Source organism: Sphaerodactylus townsendi, linkage group LG07 (assembly GCF_021028975.2).
Source record: "Sphaerodactylus townsendi isolate TG3544 linkage group LG07, MPM_Stown_v2.3, whole genome shotgun sequence".
Classification (NCBI taxonomy): domain Eukaryota; kingdom Metazoa; phylum Chordata; class Lepidosauria; order Squamata; family Sphaerodactylidae; genus Sphaerodactylus; species Sphaerodactylus townsendi.
In genome coordinates this window covers 98294317-98316932 of record NC_059431.1, presented here as the reverse complement: position 1 = coordinate 98316932, position 22616 = coordinate 98294317, and the positions used below count along the sequence as shown (strand labels likewise).

The 22616-nt window shown below is 42.4% G+C and overlaps 1 protein-coding gene across 1 annotated transcript in view; it reads left to right on the top strand.

The window, feature by feature from the left end:
* MFHAS1 (multifunctional ROCO family signaling regulator 1) overlaps positions 1 to 22616 on the top strand; it is a 40914-nt gene that overhangs the window by 12590 nt on the left and 5708 nt on the right. Inside the window, exon 2 of the mRNA XM_048504670.1 lies at positions 21005 to 21288. Coding sequence (XP_048360627.1) covers positions 21005 to 21135 — 131 coding nt within the window. The 3' untranslated portion in view covers positions 21136 to 21288. The remainder of the gene's footprint in view (positions 1 to 21004; positions 21289 to 22616) is intronic.

Below are 22616 nucleotides of genomic sequence, written 5' to 3'. Positions count from 1 at the left end.
AGGTGGTGAACCACACAGGCTTCTGTGCACTTGAGGAGGAATGCCCATTGCATGCCAGCAACAAGTCTAGGACTAGCCAAACACACAGGACACTTATAAGAAACCAGCAAAACCACACCTGATTAGCTCCTCAGGCGCTACTACTTTTCAGGTAAAGGTAGTCCCCTTTGCAACCACAGAGTTGTTGCTGACCTGTGGGGTGCCATCACATTACTAGACAGACAGATGGGTGGTTTGCCCTTGCCTTCCCCAGTTGTCTACACTTTACCCCCTGTAAGCTGGGTTCTCCTTTTTCCGATGGAAAGCTGAGTCAACTCTGAGCTTGCTATCTGAAACTGACTTCTGCTGGGATTGAACTCAGGTTGTGAGTAGAGTTTTGATTGCAGTTCTTTAGCTTACCCCTCTGTATTCATGGGGCTCATGACTAATACTTTCTAATACACTTTTTATCTTGCACTTGCTTCTAAAGAAGTCAAGGTTACATACATGGTTCTCCTTTCCCTGCTCGAGCCTTCATAGTGGAGCAGGGATGTGGGTATACCAGCTCCTGATGTTTCTCCCCAACCACTCTGGGCTCTCCAGACCAACTCTCGCAAACAGTCATCCGTGTGCCATTGATGCAACTGCAGAAGCATGTGTCTGTTACAGAGAATGAATTTACGGGAGTATGTAAATGTTCTTATGAGGAATTTTCATACGGTGTGAATCTGTGCGGAAGAAGGCAAGAGGAAGAAAGTAGAAAGAAATGATCAAGTGTGGCAGCTGGCAGACATCCCTGCTTGAAGTCCTTTCTCCTGTTCCAGTGTTTGTACTGTATTCCCATTCAAGGCACTAGCCAGAAGGAAATGATTAATTGTTTGTAAGCAAAGTCAGTAGTGCTCTCAAAGTTAATGTTAGGAATTGAGGCCCTGTCTTATTTATTTTGCACTCGCATTTAAAATCTGAATCTGAGACATTCTTATTTTGCACCTGACTTATCAGCAGATTTTGGGAGGAAGTTCAGTATAAAGAAACTGCCTGGGGAAAAAGTGCAGAAGGGATGTGGAGTGAGCTGTGATACCTTTCAAGGTCAAAGTAAACCTTCAGGATACTGATTAAAGGTGCTGCTATTTTCAGGCTGCCTTCATCACTGGATTACAGAAAGGGAGAATTCCCTGTTAGTAAGAGATTCGTAGAGTCCTATAAAAATCATTACAGGTATGTTGTGGTCCCAGACTGAATGGCTTTGCTGTTGATAACTGTAAACAAAGAAGAGAAGGAGTGGATTTCAGGGCACGTTGGGACAGGGCTGGATCCAGCTCAAAGGCACACCATACATTATGTGGCAGGGACTCTGTAACAAATCTTATTAGCTGTTTTGTTTTTCAAGTGTCACTTTAGTACTTGGGCACTTTGGAGTGGCAGTGGGTTGTGGGTACTTGACACTCATGTGTCTGGGGCTATTGTTGTTAATACATACACGTGCAGTGTTTCCCTCCCACACGGTTCCGTCTGTTTTGCAAATATACAACTGGAACCCTGACCAGAAAGTTTTCAAGAGAGACAAGGTAACAGAACAGTGGTGGGTGAAAAATGGTTGAACCCCCTTCCCCCCCCCCCACACTCATGTCATTTCAGCCTCTTGACATTTCCTCTTGATAAGGTCCTCTTTGTTTTAAATATGACCATTGTGGCCTGACTTCACACATCTGCATGTAGTGTACAAGGAGTCCCATATATGCGCACAAGAATGTGCGCATATATATGCACATGAATGTGATTGTACAACATTGCCTTTTTAATTTTATTTTTGTCACTGGCGTTATGGAACGATAAGCAATTTGTAAGCACATTTTGGAACATGCACCACTCTCCTGTTCTCGCTCCCTGTTTCTAATATTAGACAGGGTTTCACATTAGACATGCATTAAAAGCAAAGCAGGTTCTCTAGAAGTGTGAACCAAAAGCATGAACCTCTTCAAGGTGTAACTCTTTTAGAAGAAAATTAGTTTGTATTAATTGTCTTTGCTCTGGTGTACATTGGCTTATGGGGGGGGCGGGGACTGGCCAGGAGAGAGTGTGCAGTTCTCACGTTGGCTTCTGCTGTGAGAAGCTGGGACAACTTGATGTGGGAAATCCTTCCCATCCTTATTATTGGATGTTTCTAGAGATACACATAGGCAGATCTGGAATGAAAAACCAGCACACTGGGAACAGACTTAATCAGGTCTGATCAGAAGCCTCGGAGGGGCTTGTTCTCAGGAAATGGCCCTTAGAACTTCAGCCGCAGTTGCATATGTCTGCAGTGTGTGGGAAGATCATGTATGGTTTGGAATTTTAACATACTTGTGCCAGAGCGTGAGCCTGAACATGATAAAGGCCACAAAATGAATTTGACTCAAGGCTGTGTGGGGATTTGTGCAGAATTCTAAATCTTGATTATGCATGTACATTGTTAGTTTAGCTGGTTTAACTGGTTTGACTTGAAATGCCTGATATCTTCAGGTCCCTGCTCCAAGTGCCCCGCCATCTGTGGGGAGACGGGTACATCCCAAGGACAGTTTTTTTCTCACCAATGGCACAAAACTCTCCATTGGGTGAAAACTTTTCCATTTCATGTGGCATTTTCTCACGGACCCTTCTTCCCGTTCTGTGTGTTTTTGTTTCATTGTTTATAATTGATGTATGGATTCATTTTTAAAGTTGCCTTGAATGTTTTTGATCCTTTGCTGCCGTGGCTGAGGGATAAAGCGCCTGCTTGGCCCGTGGAAGGTCCCAGGTTCAATCCCCAGAGTCTCCAGTTAAACGGACCGGGTAGTGGGTGATGCAAAAGACCTTCAGGTTGAGACTCAGGGGGGAGCTGCTGCCAGTCAGAGTAGAGAACACTGACCTTGATGGACCGAGGTTCTGATTCGGTAGAAGGCAGCTTCACGTGCTTCCCCAGGTGAATCGGAGTGTGGCCTACTTCAAAGAGTCTCTTGCAAAAAATACAGATTAATGAAAAACGTTCAGCATGCTATACCCACTTTTGTATGCTGAGCACAGGGGTGGAGGGAATCCCCAAGTCTGTTTCCTCCCCCGCCTTGCCCGTATGAAGACTGCTGCGAAGGCTGTGTCCTTGCACCAGTTCTTTTTAATCTTTATTTAAATGACCTAGCAAGCAAACTTAAATCTGTAAACTCACACTGTCCAAACTTAGATGGACATCCAATCCCCCTATTGCTATATGCCGACGACGCAGTTTTGCTGTCGTACACCAAAATCGGCATGAAGCGACTCCTAGCAACCTGCAACGAATACTGTACAACCAATGGCCTGACACTCAACTCTCAAAAATCGAAGGTTGTAGTGTTTTCAAAATCCTGGAAGCCATCTCGTTGGGTACTAGGAAGATACAAATTGGAACAGGTCAAATGTTTTAAATATTTAGGAGTGCACCTCCATTATAGAGGGGGTTGGGCCAGCCACAGAGACCATGCTGTTACAAACTCCATGGTCAGTGTATCAGCAATCCTACGTTTTTTCCATAACAAGGGCCATCAATTTGTGCCTGCAGCATTAAAAGTCTTTAACACCAAGGTGGCCCAGCAACTATTATATGGAGTCCCACTTTGGATAGGCTCCTGGTCCACAGTAGCTGAGCGAGTACAATCTCGCTTCTTATTTAAACTTTTGGCATGCCTCACTGCGTGCCTTACGCCACCCTGTGCCTCGAAACCGGCAACATCTCTTAGGAGACAAGAGCATGGCTTGCCACGCTCAAATATTGGCTATCTGTTTCAACCGCGATGCAGCCTCCTTGTCATATAAAGCCCTCAAGACTTCTTGTCACTCGGAATGGTGGGGCATTATAGAAACAAAAAATCAACAAATTAGGCTACTCTTTGGATTATCTGGCCATGCTACCTTCTAAAGAGACTTTCCAGCTTCTGAGGAGAAGGTTGTTTGACCAGGAACGTCAGACCCTATTCGAAAAGGCTTCCAGGACTTGCTCTCCTTTAGCTCTAGGCATCACCTACACTGGTAATAAGGGGGCTCAATACCTGCACCAGATAACCGTGCCCAGGCTCCGTAGAGCAATGATGCTGGCCCGTTGCAATGCCCTTCCATCAGCCGTATCGACAGGGAGATACATTAAAACCCCTTACCACCTAAGGCTATGCATATGCAATGGGAACTGTGTAGACTCTATAGATCATATTCTACTTTATTGTCCACTTTACACAGGACCTAGAGTCAAACACCTGTCACCTCTGCTACTCAAAAAAGAGTATGCATCTGACTTGCAAAAGATCACCTTTCTGTTGGACAGCTCCAGTAGTGATGTAAACGATGCAGTCACCAAATTTTTGGACCTGTATATAAAACAACGCTTTAGGAGCAGATCCTGAACATCAGCCTTCTCTACCTGTCCATTTATTTTAGCTTCCCTCTATTGGGTTAAGTGGATCTATGTATATAATGTTGTAATGCCATTAAAGGTTCTTTGCCTTGCTTTGACTGCTGCGCTTAAGGAATTCATTCTAGTGAGTTGCATAGTTTTGGGAAAGTTCCTTCCACTTTATAGTCTCATTGAATGAGAGATGAAACAAAACTGAGGGGTAATTGGTACTCAATGTACTGATTTGGGTTCATGTCATGTGACCTTGCTGAATGACCCCTTGGAAATGCACAGCCCAAGAACCACCAGTTCTGCATGCGTGCAAGAATTCCATCAGGGAGGAGTTGTGGCTCATTGGGAGAGCATCCGTTTGGCATGCCAAAGGTCCCCGGTTCTGTCCCCATCATCTCTAGCTAAAATGATCAGTAGGTGATATAAAAGACCTCTGCCTGAGACAATAGAGAGCTGCTGCCAGTCTGAATAAACCAGGGGTCTGCAACCTGTGGCTCTCCAGATGTTCATGGACTACAATTTCCATCAGCCCCTGCCAGCATGGCAGACCCCTGGAATAGACAATACTGACAATACTGAATAGACAATACTGATAAACCAATGGACTGATTTCGTATGTGCGTTCATAGCAATATTATCATTCCTTTGAGGGTGTACCTCTCGATTGCAGATGGCGGGGAGAGAGTCTATGTTGATGTCCTCTCCTATATAAACATTTCTTTAAAAACTCCGCAATTATCAAAACAGGTCATAGTTTGGGCTACTTAGTACTATTTTTTCACAAGGATGTTGATAATTCAGAGCCCAAAGTCCCTGATGGTGACTGTGATGTTTCAGAATCACAGCTCTGTGCTCATCAAGCTCTGGACAATAGTAGTTTTTGTGAAGCTGCTTTATTTGTTAGATTTTTCCCCTTTTCAAAATGAGCTGCATCTTTATGGGAAGCTCCTTTCTGTTCCGTTCTCAACAATGCGATAAATCAGGGATGTTTGTTTATGGGTTTTGTACTAAGAGCTCATCTCATCTTGATGGAGCTAATTATGAAATGGAATAAAAACATATCCTTCGAAAAGTTTTGTTCCTGCTCGTGGAAGGCACATCTGAGGGGTGGTGATGGAAGAACAGAATCACTTATAAAGGCTTGCATAATGAGCAATTGGTCATTATGAACTAAAGGAGAAAAACCCCAGTGGTACATAATCTATTCAGCTGGCAGATGGGATATTCTAAAATAAAAATGATGCTGAGTCAGTCCATTATGTTAAGGATGCTCACAGAGTGGCCCTTTCAGAAGGCTTTGCCAAAGCACAGATATAGCATTTAGTTTTCAAGGCTCTCGTCTTCCAAATGTAGCTGATAGATTGCTTGATTGAGTGCTCCCATATTAAGGGAAAAGAAACAACCCCCCATCTAATTGTAGGTATACTCTGTCTCAGATAAAGATGTTATGCAGTGCCTTTGTCAAAATCATTATTTTGTGTGTTACTGAACATGGTACTTTGATACAAGAGCCTTTGTAGTTCATTGAATGGCTATCAAACTTTCAAATGGATGGTGCGGAGTGGGGGGGGGGGAAGCAGGGCTAGGTAGGCACTAGGACCCAGGCGGAGCATTCTACAACAAAGAAGGCCCGGCATGTTGAGTTCTGTGGCGGAGGAATATACAATCTACTAACATCTTCTTGTGAGACAGATGTGGGAATGTATCTTGTTAGGGCACTCTTCTATCTCTTTAGTGCTGTTCCAGCTTAAAAATCCAAGAAAGGGATAAGCTTTCAAGAGTCAAAGCATTCTTCATCAGATATCTGACAAAGGGAGCATTGATTTTTTGAAAGCTTATACCCTGAAAATCTTGCTGGTTTTTAAGGGAGAACTGGACTCGAATTCTGTTCTTCTGCTTCAGAACAACTCTGCTACCCACCTGAAGCTTTTTTGTGAGTGTTAAATTATCAATTTTTAAGCAATGTCAATGTCTGCCAATTGGCTGGATGCTGTTGCCAAACCCCAGAAGAGTGACACTTTTGTCTCTGTGGATCTCTAGCTCTGGAGGATTTACCCTATCAAATCTTTGATTGTCAACTGTACGTGGAACCCAGGGCTATTTTTTTTTGTTGGGATAGTCTCTGGTTTAAACCTCAAGTCTGACAGTGAGAAATTAATATTTTTTGTTATCAGATTCCAAACAAGTACGTTTATTTTGTATGCCCTGGCAGCAAAGAAAATAAGGTCCAATATGGTTACTAAGAGAGTAGTTTTTTAGAGTTGATTTTATTGGTTATGTTGTATGGATATATTGTATATTTTACTGAATGTTGTATATTTTATTTTGCTATGTACTCTTATAATACTTTTGATATAATTGTTGATGTTTTTGTAATGATCTGTGGCTACATAACACATAAATTTATTCATTTGTGTTAAATTGTCATAATTGTGCTGTGGAAAAGCACACAGTGACATTCATGGGATTGAGAGCATCTACGTCCCGTTTTTGAAGCTAGTTCTGCAGAGATGCCAAACTTCAGCACAACAGACGAAAGTGGGCAAGAATTTTGACCAGCTACTCATCATCTCAGCTATATTTCTGTCCCCTTAGGATGTGCAAATATAAAATAGGCTGCGAGTAAACACCAAAGGCTGGCCTATAGCTGGTAGCCTGTGGCTACTGGGTGAGCTAGTTGCTGCTTTTAAAAACAAAACATTTTTGTGGTTTATTCACTGTATGTTCCTTCTCTATATATTGTTGTTTATTTACATTGGGTGTTTTGGGGAGTGTGTTGTGTTTATTTATTTATATCTGATATTTTCTCCCAACTTGGGAATCAAATCTGCATAAAACATCTTCCTCCCCTCCTTCATTTTGTCACAATGGCAACCCTGTGAGGTGGCCAGGCTGAGAGTTTGTGACGGGCCCAAGGTCACTTTGTGAGCTTCCATGATAGAAATGAGGACTCGAACCTGGGTCTCCTGGGACCCTGGTCCTCTATGGCACGCCATGCTTTAGGTCCCATAGGACTGTTACAATCTGGTGAAATGAATTCTTCGGTGCTCAAAACCTTACAAAGGGATTTGTCATAATTATTCCAGATCCTCATATCTTGTCTTTTGGGGTCTGTGTAAGGCTTTTGTTCACAGCACGAACAGCCCTTTAGAAATGAATAATTTGGCCTCCACCAGCCTCTCCTTTCATGGCATATATCCCACCCTGAGTTTAAAGCTTTTCTCTGGCTTTAAGTGGCTCTTCTGGCAGTGGAAGAACCACTTTCATGAGAAGAAGCCTCCTTAGGCCAAAAGACGGCTACCAGCTTTGCTAAGTAGAGTGGGTAAAAAGACATGTCAAGGAATTCCTTTGCATATTTGCATAACTTAATGAGCTCCTATTAGCTTTCCTACCGCAGAAATATCGAATGGGGAGCTGTGCAATGCGTCCAGTGACAGAACAGCATCTGTTCTGGGCTGGTGGCTGGTTACAGTAACCTTGTTGACAGATTGTGATTTGGAACAGGATCCAGAAAGACCCCCCAATTTCAGTGTTAATTCCCTCTGGGTAGCTTTTCTGGCGAGGGCTTCAGCCTCCCCCTCCTCCCTTGGTTGCTGAAGCATTTCATTTTCTGGGCTGTAAGCAAAGGCAACAGAAAGTGTTGGCACTGATTAAATGTACAAAGGATAGTGGCAGAGAGGTAGCCCTGTCAAAGAGCAAGATTCAAGTCCAATAGCTCCTTAGGAACTAACAAGATTTTCAGGGCATAAGCTTTCGAGAGTCAAATCTGCCTTAGTAAGGAGTTCTTTTTGGATGTTGTGGCATTTTTATTTTGGGTTCCCCCCACCCCCCTCGTCTTTATATGATTAGATAATCCTGTTGCGAGGTATGAACTCTGATCATTCAACTATTTAGCAATACCTTCCATCTATTTGCTGAGAGAGAGAGAGAGAGAGATTCTTCACTAGTAATAGAAGGAGAATTCCATAATTCTTACGTTCCATAATTCGGTCTCTTTACAGCCCAGTCCTATGTTAAGCTACTCTACTCTATGCCTATTTATATGAATGGTTTTAGACTGGGGTAATTCTGCATAGGATTGTACTATTGTTCTGCTTGCTATGCATGGTGGAATTTGCTTTTTAAAAGAAAAGCTTAGGCTTTTAGGGAGGTGAATTATGTGGCCACAGAAACTTTCTGAGTATAGTGTCTAGTATTCTACTTCTAGTGGAACCACAAAAGATGTACAGCTTTGAATATAAGGAACCAAGGATTCTGAGGTCATAGTTCCCTACATCTCTTCCTGATGTTTTCCTGTTCCTGTCAGGGCAAATGAAAGTGGATTGGAAGTTTACTTTCAGAATTTTTTCCACGTCAGGCAGGTAAAAGTACGAAGTTTGGTAGTTCTCCCTGTTAGGGAGACCATGCATTGTTTTGACTATGGTGTGTCCAGGATGTCAACCCTTGTACTAGATGGTCTGTGGTCATAATGTACTTAATATCAACCAGATCTTGTACTGTATCCAGGTCTTGTTACTGATGAGGCAAGTTAATTCAACTGCAAAAAAAGACACTGAACCAGTTTCTTGTAAAAGATGCACCCTCTTGTCTCTTGACTTAGAGAACCTGGCCAACTGGATCCATGCTAAGGTTATCTCAAGAGAAGATTATTGTAATGCACTGTATATTAATCTGCTCTTAAAGACAACTTGGAAAGTCCAGTGAGTGCAGAACACTGCAGCCCAGTTACTGTCAGGCACCCATTACATGTCAGACCTATTGTGCAGTTTCTCCCATTAGTTAACAGTCAATTAATGAGTTCAATTCAAGGTTCTGGTTGATACTTTGAAAGCCCTGAATGGCCTTGGACTCACATGCCTGCTTATCTAGCTATGCTCTGCTGCAAGTTTTGCTCCCTTGAAGATGTTGTCCTGCACATAAGGTGATGCTGCCCACGGCTTGTTTATATGCATTCTCAGAGGTGGTTCCCACCTTGTCAAACGGCCTGCTTGAGGAGGCCAGGAAGGCTCTCCCACTTCGGTCATTCTTCAGAATGTGCAAAACAGTTATGTTCAAGCGGGCATTTTAAAAAAGAAACCTGTCACAGAATGGAATGACCCAGGTGAACACCTTCCTCGTGCAATAGGACTCTAATGACAATTGCAGGTATTGCTGCCTTTGTTTCATGTCTTCTACCTTGTAACCCATTTTCAGCATTGTTTACAATATGTAGTTGCCGTCAAGTCACAGCCGACTCACCGTGACCACATAGAGCTTTCAAGACTAAAGGTGTTCAGAAGTGGTATGGCATTGCCTGCCTCTGTGCAGCCATCTTGGGCTTCATCTGTTGTCTAAAAATTTATGAATGGAAACGTGTGTCTCAAAGAGAGTGTCAAAAAACGGACCGACATCCATTAAGAGTGTAACAAGATTTAGAATGACAAGGATAATGGCAAATATGGAGCACTGAAGAAGGCATCGAAAAGCTTTAGTTACTCGACTAGCTTCTGCTTGCTGAATTTTTTGCTTGCTGAATCTTTCTCCGCATTGCAACAAGGCTCCTTTAAATGGACTCCAGAAGGAGATCACGTAAGATTTCAGCCACGTATCCAGAATAACAACATACTCTTGAAGAACAAGAACTTTGTAAATGTCAGGATAATATCCTATGACTATGGTTTTGGATACAAATATATGAAGAGCAGGACTAATACGTTGGACTGGTTTGAGTGTGCACTAAACTGAGAGTGAACTGTTTGAGCACGCGTGAGAAAATCACTGCGCTCCTTCCAAGGAAGTCTATTTGGAATAGAAATACAAATAAGCATTGTTGCACTTTTATTTTATGTATGATTAGAAATATAAGAGGATAATACATTGAATGCCACTTTAGCAGCATACGTGTGTCTTGTATAATTCGCTTCATCTGTTGTCTCCCGTCAGAGTGCTAACCAAGCTGACCCTGCTGAGCTTCTGAGATCTGGCAAGACTGAACTAGCCCAGGCCATCAAGATCAGGGCTTTTATAGTGTATCTTGCCTTAAATAGCTTGTTCTCTAATTCTGTAATCTTAGTTTTATCACATTGTTCATTAATTATCTTATGCTGTTTGATTGCTTGGTTTCCTGTCATGTGTCTTGAGTCTCAGTGGGAAAGGCAGATTAAAAAGTAAATCAATAAATAACCATGCACTCATATTATTGTGTTACTCACCTAAAAGAGTTATGCAGCAGTTACAATAGCAGTAAGAGCGTTAGGACTGTAGTACACTCTACTCACCCATTCCGTTTGCCACTGAACTTCCCTCAAGGAAGAATTCCTTTTGTGGAACGGGACCGTTCTCCCACAGCTCTCTTTTCCAAGGAAGAAGTTTGAATATTCCAACTTCCTCTAAATCTGTGACTCAGCAGCCAGACTTTTCCCCCTGGAATGTGCAGGGCTAGCTGACAAATACCACAACTCTCAGCTCTGTAGCTGGGATTTTAAAAAGCCGTACAAGTAAAGGCAAGGATAAGTATTTATCATGTATCGATGCCTTAGGGCCCCACTGTTGTGCAAACTAATTGAGAGAACAGGGAGGTCCTTTTAAAAGGACTAGCGTGTGAGGGATCGATTGTGATTTGGTTGTGATTTGATGGCACTTTCCATTCCCACCAGTGAAATATGTTCACTCCTCACAGTGAAATGTGTTCTCTCCTCACGGTGGAGCACGATGTGGCCATCCTTTTCTAATTTACACAGAAGTTGACAAAATGCTTGCTAATAAGCCTCAAGGTTTTACTGTTTACTTGTTAACTCCTCGTTATTTCATTTAAAAGAAATGCTTACGATCCTACCAGGGCAGATCCAGAATTGGTGAAGAGAGTTCTAGAAGACTTAAAGGGTAATTCGTAATGGTTGCTCTGTTAAGCATATTTCAGATTCATTAAAAACTGTAATGGGTTACTTGATATTTTGTTATTAAACTGAGATCTGTTTTCTAAATGGGAATTAATAAAATATGGTGATAGATCACAAGTAATTTAAAATTGGAGCTAGCACCACAGGGCTTCTGCCTCTTGATGTTTGCTTTGTTGAAAAGTAAGGCTTTAGTACTTGACAGAATTGGTGAGTGAGGATATTTAGGGAAGATAGGGGAGGTAGAAATACTGATTGCACAAGGATATACCAAGTTCACCTGGGGAATTAAAATTGAGCGGTTGACTTCTAGGGATACCTTGTATGATTCCAATTAAGTGCCTCCTTTATATCTGTGGACCTGTCATCAGGTTTAACTGCTGTGACATAGGTGCACAATTACTGCCTTTTCAAGATCAGACATATTGTGTAAAAGGTGCTTTTCAGATGTTTGGGCTATTTGAAGGAAAAGCAGTCAGAGGCTGATTGTCATCTTGAAACAGCTTTTGATTCAGTTTCTGTTCTGCTGCAATTGTGCAGTGCATGACATCATTAATTCAGTTATTGTTACCATCAATTCAATACACATGTAATTGAATGAATTTTAAACCAGTTTTCTCTTTCTGCGGAGCATCTCTTCCTTGCTTTCCTCCACAAAACATCTCAGAGAGGCGATCTGGGAGTGGTGAGGGTGAACTGATTGCTTGCTTCATGTGTGAAATAACCAGTCATTGATTTGAGCGACAGGTTGGCATCCTAGATTTCCTGGTTTGGTGTCCTAACTTGTAATACTAGAAACTACAAATGTCTAGAGGAATATTTTTGTGCAAGGTGATTGATGGCTGTTTGCAAAACTATGTGGAAGTGGTTTGGGTTCTGTTTATACCTGTTAGGAGAAATGGGAAGTTTGCTCATTCAGTATCATTCCTCTTTGGTCCAGTTTATTATTTATATCATATCTTGGTGGGAAGAGCCCCGTGACGCAGACTGGTAAATTGCAGTGCTGTTGTCAAAGCTGTTCTCCCAACCTGAGTTCAATCCTCACGGAAGTCAGTTTCAGGTATCCAGCTCAATGTTGACTCAGCCTTCCATTCTTCTGAGGCTGGTAAAACAAGTACCCAGCTTGATGAGGATAAAATGCAGGTGACTGGGGAAAGCCATGGCAAACCACCCTGTAAACACAGTCTGCCTGGTAAACATCGTGATGTGACATCACCCCATGGGCCTGGTGCTTCCACAGGGGACTGTCTCTATCTTTATATTTTGGTATGCACATTGTTGCACTCTGTCGCTCTGGTATGACGCTCCTGTGAGGATGCAAAACATTGGTGTGGACATTGACTGCAATGCAATGCCTAGGATAGCGGCAATACAAAGCTCTGACCCAACATACAGAAGAAACTTGTCTCCTCCCATCTTTACTGCTGTGACCGCTTCAGCCTGCCGAGGGCTCCTTCCAGGAAGGTGCCCTTGATGGATTCAGCAAAAATTATTGAGAGTACATCAGGGTTCTTAGCAACTGCAATGTAGCTTTTGACTCCCTTTCTCTGGAAGTTAGCCAAAGTCTGGTCTTGCCATTTTCTGGAAATGATGTAAAGCTTTTTAATTTTAGCCAGCCTTTTAGTAGCACAGGAATAAGGATGTTGTATATGAGAGAACCTGTATTTTAAAATGGCTGCTGCTCACCTTGTCTCTAACGGACAGCGTCAGAAATCTAGTAAAGATACAGATAATAGTAACAGAATTATGAAGAGTCAGATTACCAATATGAATCATTTGTAAAGTGCATTTTAAGCATTCAAATACCTTCCTGAACAGGAAGTCAGTACTGTTTACAACAAAACCCAAGGCTAGCTCCTATATTCAGCAAAACACAAAATTGCCTTATACACAATCACACCATTGGTTCATCAAGGTCAGTAGTGTTTAGTTAGACTGGCGGTAGCTTAGATAGAGGTCTTTCACACCACCTGTTGCCTGATCCTTTAAACTGGAGATAGAGGGGGTTGCACTTGAAACCTTCTGCATCCAAAGCAGATACTCTGCCACTGAAACCACAGCCCCTAGCCATATTGCAGCAGGTGTTAAAAAGTGGGAACCAACTATACTCTGTCTTACAAAAAGGTGTTTGTAGATTGTATATTCTTCTACTACAGAACTCAACGTGCTGGACCTTCTTTGTTGCAGAATGCTTTTCCTGGGTCATACTGCCTATCTAGCCCTTCTACCCCCATCCGTTTGGAAGTTTGATTATAGTTGTTCAATGAACTATAAATGCTCTTGTATCAAAATACCATGTTCAGTAACACACAAAATAATGGTTTTGACAAAGACAGTGTGTAAAAATGAATGATAATTCTCATATTTGTTCTGGATTGTATTTTCATGAGGGAGCATACCATTTTCTCAACTGCTACACTTCAACTGACCGTACTAACATGTTTATCTGAGACAGGGTATACCACCCACAACCATTAATGGGTAATAATAACCTTGTTCCATTTCATGAAACATCGGGTGGGTGCCACATTGGGGAAGAGCCATGGATAACATGTCAAAATCTACATGTGGCACTCAAGCCAATGCGTATCACTGGTTAATATTTTAATGTGTTTTAGGGTTGGTTTTTTGCATTGGGTTATTGTCTTTGCAAGATAGTTGCTACATTGTGCACTACCTTAAACCCAGGGAGGTAAGGTGTTCTAAATGAAAGAAAGAAGCATTACCGTTGGGAATGGGAGTGAGTCCAGAGTCTGGAGAGGTTGAAGACCACTGGGATAAATGACTCGGTGGATGGACATGGGAGACTTTTCTCTGAATTAGGTTCATAAGGAATATTGTTGTTGTTTTTTTACAGCAGCATGATGCTAAGATTCTCCACAGCCACATGCGCATTGTGCTTTGGGAAAATATAATGTGCCAGCGCTCAGTTTTGTTCCATTTAGTGTCATTTCAGGAACTCTTGCTACTGAGCATTCTTCCAATGTAAACAGACCTAATCTTTTTAAATCTCTCTTAAACCTCTGTGTTTCCAATCATTTTACTGTCATGTTTAGACTCTCCCCCCCCCCCCCATTTTCATTACTTTTGCTAGTAGGGAGGGGGTTAGCACAGTATCCAAGCCAGTGATGCATCTCATTACTGAGAGATTGTAATATTTGTTTCGATGCCTCACATACTCTAATATTGCAGGGTTTTTTTTATTTTTCATTCGTCTCGTCTGCTCCTCTTTAATACCGTCTTCTTCTTCTTCTTCTTCTGGCTGTGGCTTCCTTGAGCCCATCTGTGGAAGCATCAGCAGCATATAAAATTATTGTTCCATGTCTTATCATAAAGGCAGAAATAAAACACCTGATTAAGTTGCATATTCAAGTGAGAATCCCACTTTTGAGGGGTTCCTAATCCATTGTGGGGCATTGCTTTGTTTTTGCATGTCCTCTATTTATTCATGTCTGCCCTGCTGTTCCCTTTGAATGGCTCAGAGTACTGGGCATATTGATCTGGGTGGTATCTCATCCAGACAAGTTAATGGATCAGGCCTGCTTAGCTTCAGCAGCAAAACTGCGTTTAGATGTCTTTGCATGTTCCCTGGGCCTCTCTGCCGCTTTTAATGTCCCCTGACAGATACTGAGATCCGCAAATAACAATCTACTTGTGGCCCCTGGGCTGAAAGTTGTCTGGCTGCCCTTTCCCAATCCTAGCCTCTACCTTGTGTAACACTAGGTCTAGTGAGACTTTGGGCCCTGATGAAATTCGGCAGGGGCTGTGAGACAGAGCTGTTCCACCAGGCTTATGATTGAGGCAACTACGGTTCTACCATCTGAATGGCCTCCCTCTTCCCCTCTACTATTTTTATTGGCTGAGTTATTTAACTGTGTTATTTTAATGGAATCTGATTTTATTTCCCATCTGGATTTTAATTGTTATTATTCAAAGTTTTATGCTTTGCTTGTATTTTAAATGTTGGAAGCTGCCTTGAGCCCACAAAGAAAAGGGTGACATATAAATATAGTAAAATAAAATTTATAGGAGAATCCCAAAACAGTCTCCCATCACCAGAATTTAAAAGCTACAAACAATAAAGCTATGCAGGTATTAACTGGAATTTTGGGAATCTTCTGTCATAATAAACTGGGTATAGTTCTGTCAGATTTCATGGCCCAGTTGGAAGGATGTGAGCAAAGGGCTTACTGGGCAGCATGGATGTCAGATTCATCCCCTCTCACTTTACAAATCAATCGTTTGAGTCTCCTCCTATGGCAGGGCCAGAATAGGTTGGTGGTATTAAACAATGAGTGCCTGCACTAAGTAGTGAATGTCTCTCCTTCCTATTAACTGTGGGGTTTTTGGCGTCAGTTTACAGCTGACTTATAGTAACCCCACTGTTAACCAGGATGGAGACGCAATCTCAATAATGTGGGGAAAATTAGCTCAGAGCAGATTGCTTATTAATATTACAAGAGGCTGCGTAGGGAATCTTTAATACCAATGTATACAAAGATCAGCTCTTGAAGGAAAATCCACAGAGAGGAATATAATGCAAATTTGACAATCTTGATTGTAGGGATAAGAGGTTTACAAGCACTTGATTTAATGCAATAAACACACACAGAGTTCCTAAGATATAAATAGGAATAGGTTTGGAATAGAAAGGGGTATGGGATATATATATCAGGTCGTATTACCCATATATATATATAAGCAGGCTTGACCCCTATGTTGCTCACCATTCAGTGTTGCTTGCATAGACAATGGATTCCATTATGGGAAATAGTATTGACTTTTTGCTTGGATGTTGCCGACTGGAGACAGATAATCATTTTGAGAGAGTTGAGAGTGGTTTGGCCAAAATGTTGCTTCTTCCCACAATGGGTACATACATTAGTCTTACTCCACAGTCAGTTTCAGTCAACACTTGCATTGAAGTGATTAAAAAACCCTGCCCATTGTGTTTACTGGAAAGGAAGGTGGGATGAATGCACACATCATAGGCAGACGTCATCCTTTCGAGCTGCTTTCAGATGTTTATGGCGGGGGGGGGGTGGCGGAAGTGGGGGATCTTGTTTCCTTTCAATTTTGAGTAGAAATCGGGGAGAAAAAGCATTCAGGATCAAAGTTTTTTGCTGCATCCTTCTACAAAGTTTTAAATATCAATAAGAGAAATCTGTGGCTTTAATCTGAAGCCAGCTCATAAAGATTTGCTGCACTGTTCTGCTTTAAGAAACATGAAATGAATTAAGTAGCCAATGTAATAAAATATTTATAACCAAGTATTATACCAATCTAGTTTATCCAAATTCATAAAAGCAGAATGGGGGTTAAACTGCTCTGTTTTGCTTCCTGTGAACATTACTGCCCACCCTCGCCACCCCCTGGAAGCATGCATTTTGTATGATTGTGTAGCCAATATCCCCGAGATCCACATTTTAATGCAATTTGTCAATTATTGTAGTGGCTTTTTTATTACAAAAATTTGAGCTTCAGGGAATGCTTTCCATACTGACTTACCTGCCAAAGAACTCATGATATGAAACCCCTTGAGTGTTTCCCTTAATTTGGAGGATTCTGGGGTGGATCCTAGGAGCAGCACATGGCACAGCTCAAACCTGTGGCAACATTGAATGGTGAGGAAGTTTTAGAGGATGCTAGTCATGGTGTCTTTTGGAGAAACTTGCCTGACAGTATTTTTCTCACAGACACACCTTTGGTTGGCTTCCTAGATAAACCGAATTTTTTCAGAAAAGTTGGAGAATGTATCCCACCTCTTGTCTTGTATCTAATAGTAGCCAGCATAGTTGAGAGCCAAAAGATCTCCATGCTGTAGGTGTTATCTATAGGCAGTGTGAAATGAGTGTGTCAGAATAGTATTGCTTTCATGGCAGCTTCTCAAAAGAGAAGATCTTAAAGACTGTGCCAGCTTCTATAAAAAGTTTATTTAAACTTACCCTTAAAAAAAAAACCTGACCCATAAAACCTTTGTAGCTTCAACAATACTCATAAAATGGATGAATAATGGAAGCAATTAAGCATCACAGCTTAAAATATGCTCTGAGTATATTTAAAAGCTTATTTGAAACAAAAATGTTTCCTGTCATCTCTAACAAGCAAGGGAAAGCAATAATAAGCTTCTCTGAGAAGGGGAGTTTTACAGCTGGGGTCACCACTGTAAAGATCCTGGCCCTCCTGCCCTCCCCTGGCAGGTGGAGGGATTTTTTGTCAGCAGTGCAGGAGTTCCTCATGTTTCTCCCTCCTGCTGCATCCCCAAATTCCCCCTGAAATACTACTTCTGTGGAGGAAAGGGGGCCTCTGAGAATAACATAAAGGGAGTATTCAGTGGAAATCACCCCCAACATTTCCCACTGAATGCAAACCTGTATTCATTGAACTGTACATTCTTAAATGTAAGCCTTTTGTTTAAAAAATTACATGTAAAAGAGAAATTATGCCCATGGTAACACCCTCACAACCTCCCTGTGCCTGACCTCCATGCATTGGTGGGAACGTCTGCTTTAGGGTGCTTCTGTCTAGGCAGATTCCAGCTGTGAATTTTGTACCCCATTCAGAAAGGAAAGAAAGTAATGTAAAAATCATTTTACTTGAAGCTGTGCACAAGAACCACAAAGCAGATGTTCTGATCAATGCAAGGAGGAAATGGGCCTGCCGCCGTAATTGCAGTTCCTTCCCTTTGCATGTGCAGTACAGTGACGGTCACTGGAAAAACTATTGCCTCTGCAGTGATGTGAAAGATCTATTTCTGGCTATTGATCTGCGACTCATTTATGTTTGGAAGTTTTCTGTTGGTGCAACAGGGACCAAGTGCTGAATGGGCATCTGTGATCCAGGCCAAGAGGCCAGCCATGGATCTATAGCTCTTTCCCAGTTTGCGTATTTATAGTTGAGTCACTTCTCTTGCCTGGAGGCTCCTAAGGTGACACACAGTGGTTGAAAAGGAACACTGCAGTTAAATTTTTTCTTGTTTCAGTCAGCTCCTCCTGTTTGTTTTAGAACAAAACATTTCCTGGGAAAGCTTTCTTGTCTCTTGTCCTTATTTTCGTACAAGGCTTTGCCGTCAAGAGGGGGGAGAGTTTCCCATCATATGCATGACATGCCTCTGAAGGAATGTACTGTCTAAACACAGACAGGTTGCAAAAGGCCTAGCCATTCAGTAAAAGACAGAGAGTGGCTGGTTTCTCCTGTCCTCTTTCTCCCCGTTGTTTTAGGGTGAGGAGGAGGAGCCAGGAGCAACCTGGATTTAGATTTGTAAATCTGTTACCAACTCTTGGGTTGGGAAATACCGGGAGAGTTTAGAGGTAGAGCCTAGGGAGGGAGGGTTTGAGAAAGGGTAGGGCTTCAGTTGGGGACAATGCCAGAGTCCATCCTCCAAAGCAGCCCCCCCCCCCCCGGGAACTGATCTCAAAGTATTAGCTGCCTGAAAATTTTTTTGATCTGAGTGCAGAATGAGCAAGCAGTGAGCAGCCTGAGGCTCTGTACCGGATAAAGCAAGCGTGAGAGAGAAGCCGCCCTGGGATAACAGCCTCCTAGACGGTCAATTTTTAATGATGGTAGAAAGTGGCTGCTTGTGGTTTATCCAAAAGGTGCGTTTCTCTTGCATTCTTGCCACTAGATTTTCATCGACCCTTTTCACAGGGGGATAATTTTTGCACCTTAAGCGTTTTCCATTTGAGGAAACCGACATCCTTACAGCGGGAGGAATGTGGAGTATGCAGCCTTATCAAAAGTTGCCAGCAACTATGTGGAAAGCTGTTCCCAGGATCATAGTGTACGGAGAGTTTGCGAGGAATATCGTGCAATGCTTCGTGAGGATCTGTTCAGGCTTCTCAACTGGTCAGCGTCTCCTTTAATCCATAAATGATGATGTGATTCTCATATCTGCAAATGGCACAAAGTTGAAATGAAGGGTGAATGTTGCAAAAGATGAGAGGCATGTTTTAAACAACTACCGCAATACACTAACATTTAGCATCCATGCCTGTGACTTGCTGCACAGTCTAAAGAAAACAAGGAGAAATCTGGAATGGGTAGGGATGGGTAAGGAGCCCCATGGTGCAGAGTGGACGCCTGCAGTACTGCAGTCTAAGGTCTGCTCATGCCGTGAGTTGGATCCTGGCTGAGGAATTTCCAGATAGCCAGCTCAAGGTGTCTCAGCCTTCCAAGGTCGGTAAAATGAGTACCCAGCTTGCTGGGGGTGAAACGTAGACAACTGGGAAAAGGAGTCGGTAATGATCCGGTGCTTACACAAGAGACTACCTTTACCATTACCTTTAAGGATGTGAAACAAGCCTGGTTGCATCACTTCCAAGATCCTGTATCCTGGTTCTAAGAATGGCAAGGTGGATGTCTCTGGAAAGTCCACAAAGTGGGCACAAGAGCTGCACCCCATTGTTAGTCCCATTCTGATTGTGATGGGTTCTCTGCTCCAAGAGTTGGCTTCTGCATGTTTTGGAGAATCAAAAATGGCACAACAGCAGTTGTCAGAGGACAAGTTGGACACAGAATTTGGAAGCTGATGTGCAAGGGCAACCTATAGATGGAGAATATATTTAAGACTGATGTTTGGGAAGTATCTTCACACCTCTGAAATGGGTGCTGCAAAGGAGAGAGCAGTTATGGACATGGCCAAACTTTGGAGAAACTTCTTCTGTTGGTTATTGTGGGTTTCCTGGGTTGTGGGGCCATGGTCTGGTAGTGTGCCATGATCACACAGCCCCATGAAAATCTTTGACAAGACATCCTCCTTCTGAGCATGGCCCTTTAGCAAAGCCTGCTTCCCTAATTGAAACTACAGAGTGTGTGTGCGTGCGTGTTATCGCACTGCAGTTGCCCACATCAAACTTACTTTATTAGATTTCTTATCCCATTCTTCCTCCACAAAACTCACAGCAGTGCTTTGTGGTCCTTTTCTCCCACCTCATTCTCACTATTATCCTCAAACAAGTCCTGTATACTTGGGGAAACAGTGTGGTGGTGCCTGATGCAAGGTCACCAAATGCATTTCATGGCATGGGATTGTGCATCCCTCCCTCCCCTCTGATCTTCCCACACTAATGAAATTTAAGTGTCTTGAGGCAAGGATTTATAATCTGGGATCTAGGCTGAAAATAAAATTGGCTGGGCAAGGGGGACCTTTCCTTCTGTGGCAGGTTTTAATGGAGCATTGCCTGTATTTAGAGCATTACGCCATAGGAGAGGGTGAGATGAGGTGACCCCGCAAAGGGGCCTCTCCTCCCCCACCTTCCCCATTTGGTTTAAGCTAATAAATACTGCCGTGTATCTAGACGGCTCCTGCCAGTGCCCTTAATGGTAGCTATAGTTCAAATCATTTATGGGGGCCTTTGTTGAAAGGCCACTAGGATAAATCTCCAGCTGCATTGGCCCCTGAATCCTAATTACAAAGGCTCGCCTTCTCTGCCCTTTTCCTTATTAGACTCTGGGAGCGTACATGTTAATCTTGATAAAGATCTCTAGAGCCTGTCTGTGATGATGTAGGAGGAGGGGGGATGCTGTGACAGATGTTTGCTTTTGTCAAGGGCGGTTTATAATCCTTTAGCTGTTGAGTTTGTACAAATGAGAATTGTGTTGAGTAACAGACTCGGCATAATGTTATGTCTCTCCAAATGCATGATGGAGACTTGAGTTGCAGCTGTCTCCTGTCTTTGAGGAAACCGTCTTATCTTGTGAATTTAAGGATGTGTCACTGTCTCTCCAATCTGACCAACCTTTAACCTGTTTCTCCCAGGAGAACTGCTGAGTCAGCCCAGGCCAGAGGGAGTGACTGAGATCATCTGCCCCAAGAATGGAAATGAGAGAGTGAACGTGGCTTTGGTATATCCACCCACACCAACAGTGATCAGCCCTTGCTCCAAGTGACCTCCGGAAATCGCCTGTTTCTGCCCCTATATAAAGACACCCCAATACCCCTTAATCAAATAACCCCTTGCTAAGCCTTTTTGGAGACACGCAGCCCAGAGATGATTCTGATTTGTTTCAGGGGGCCTGGACATCGCAGCTTGGGAACTAAAGGTACAGTGAAATCAATATGTCCTCTTGTGAGTAGAGAATGTTTGCACTGGTGGTCTTGTGCTGTCCAGCACTGAAGCTAAATGTTTCTGGATTGGCAGCATTTCCTGAAGGTTCTTCTCTTTTAAAGACACTTCAAGGTAGGTTGTCTCTCTAAGGGCTACAAATGTATGCTTGTACTTTTTGTGACAAAACATCTGTGCCCAACGTAATCGCAAATGCTTTGGAATCTGTCTGCAACAGCTGTTCTGGGCAAACAGTGACAGCGTGGCATGACCCCAAATGACCACTAGTTCAAAAGTTTCACGCATGTCATAGCCAACATACATTGGTATTCTAAGCAGAGTTGTGCCCTTCTAAACACATTTACTTCAGGAGACTTAAAAGGTGCAGCTTTGCTTAGGACGGCTCATATTGTGTCCTCATACATATCTTAGTAGAATGCCTCAGAAAAAAAGATTAACTGAGAATGTGTACATAAAGGAACCACGGCTGTAATAACCTGAACTGTGATGTAGAATCACTAAATGAACAATGCACGGTGTTCCCTTGTAACGTTTGCCTTAGAACACTGAACAAATAGCTTGCAAATAGCCTCAAAAGTATATGTAGTTTTTTCAATCTACCTATATATAGGAAGTACTTATTCATTTCCGTGAAATACCTCGTTTCTTTAAATTGAACTTAGTGTTGATGTTGTCATTTTCCCCAGTCACTAGATCTGACCCATTCCAGCACTCAGTAACAAAAGAAAAGTTCTGTCTGGTTATCAGCAGTTGGGGGATTGAGTCTGGATGAAAGAGTCTGGATGACGTAATGGGAATCAATGGTTCATACACTGGAAGTAATTAAAGCAGCTCCAAATGAACTAGGGATTCTTCTGCATAAGAAGATGTGATGAAAATCAAATAAGTATCTTCTATCACTGAAGAAAAAGGACTGTTCTAACCTAACACTGTCTAGAAATTTTTTAGGATATTGAGCCATTAAGGAAAGACTTCATTGCAAGCTTGGCCTAATATATATAAAGTCACAGAGCTCTCCTGATTTTCTTTTGTTCTTTTACAGCTTTCACCAAAATTTATAGAACTGTATTAGCCACAATAGACATAAACAGAGGCTGAATACAAGTAGAGCATCACCATCATGCCCTTATATGGCATTGCTCTGGGGCCATTTATGCATACGCCGTTTACCCTGTGACTGTTTGTCTTGTAGTGGGTTTTTGCTAGGTTTTTTTGTTTGCACAGGAATTCTCCTCCTGTGAAGTGTCTCTAGCCGAGCTGATCCACCATTTTGCACACACACCCCAACTTCCTCATTGTTTTCAT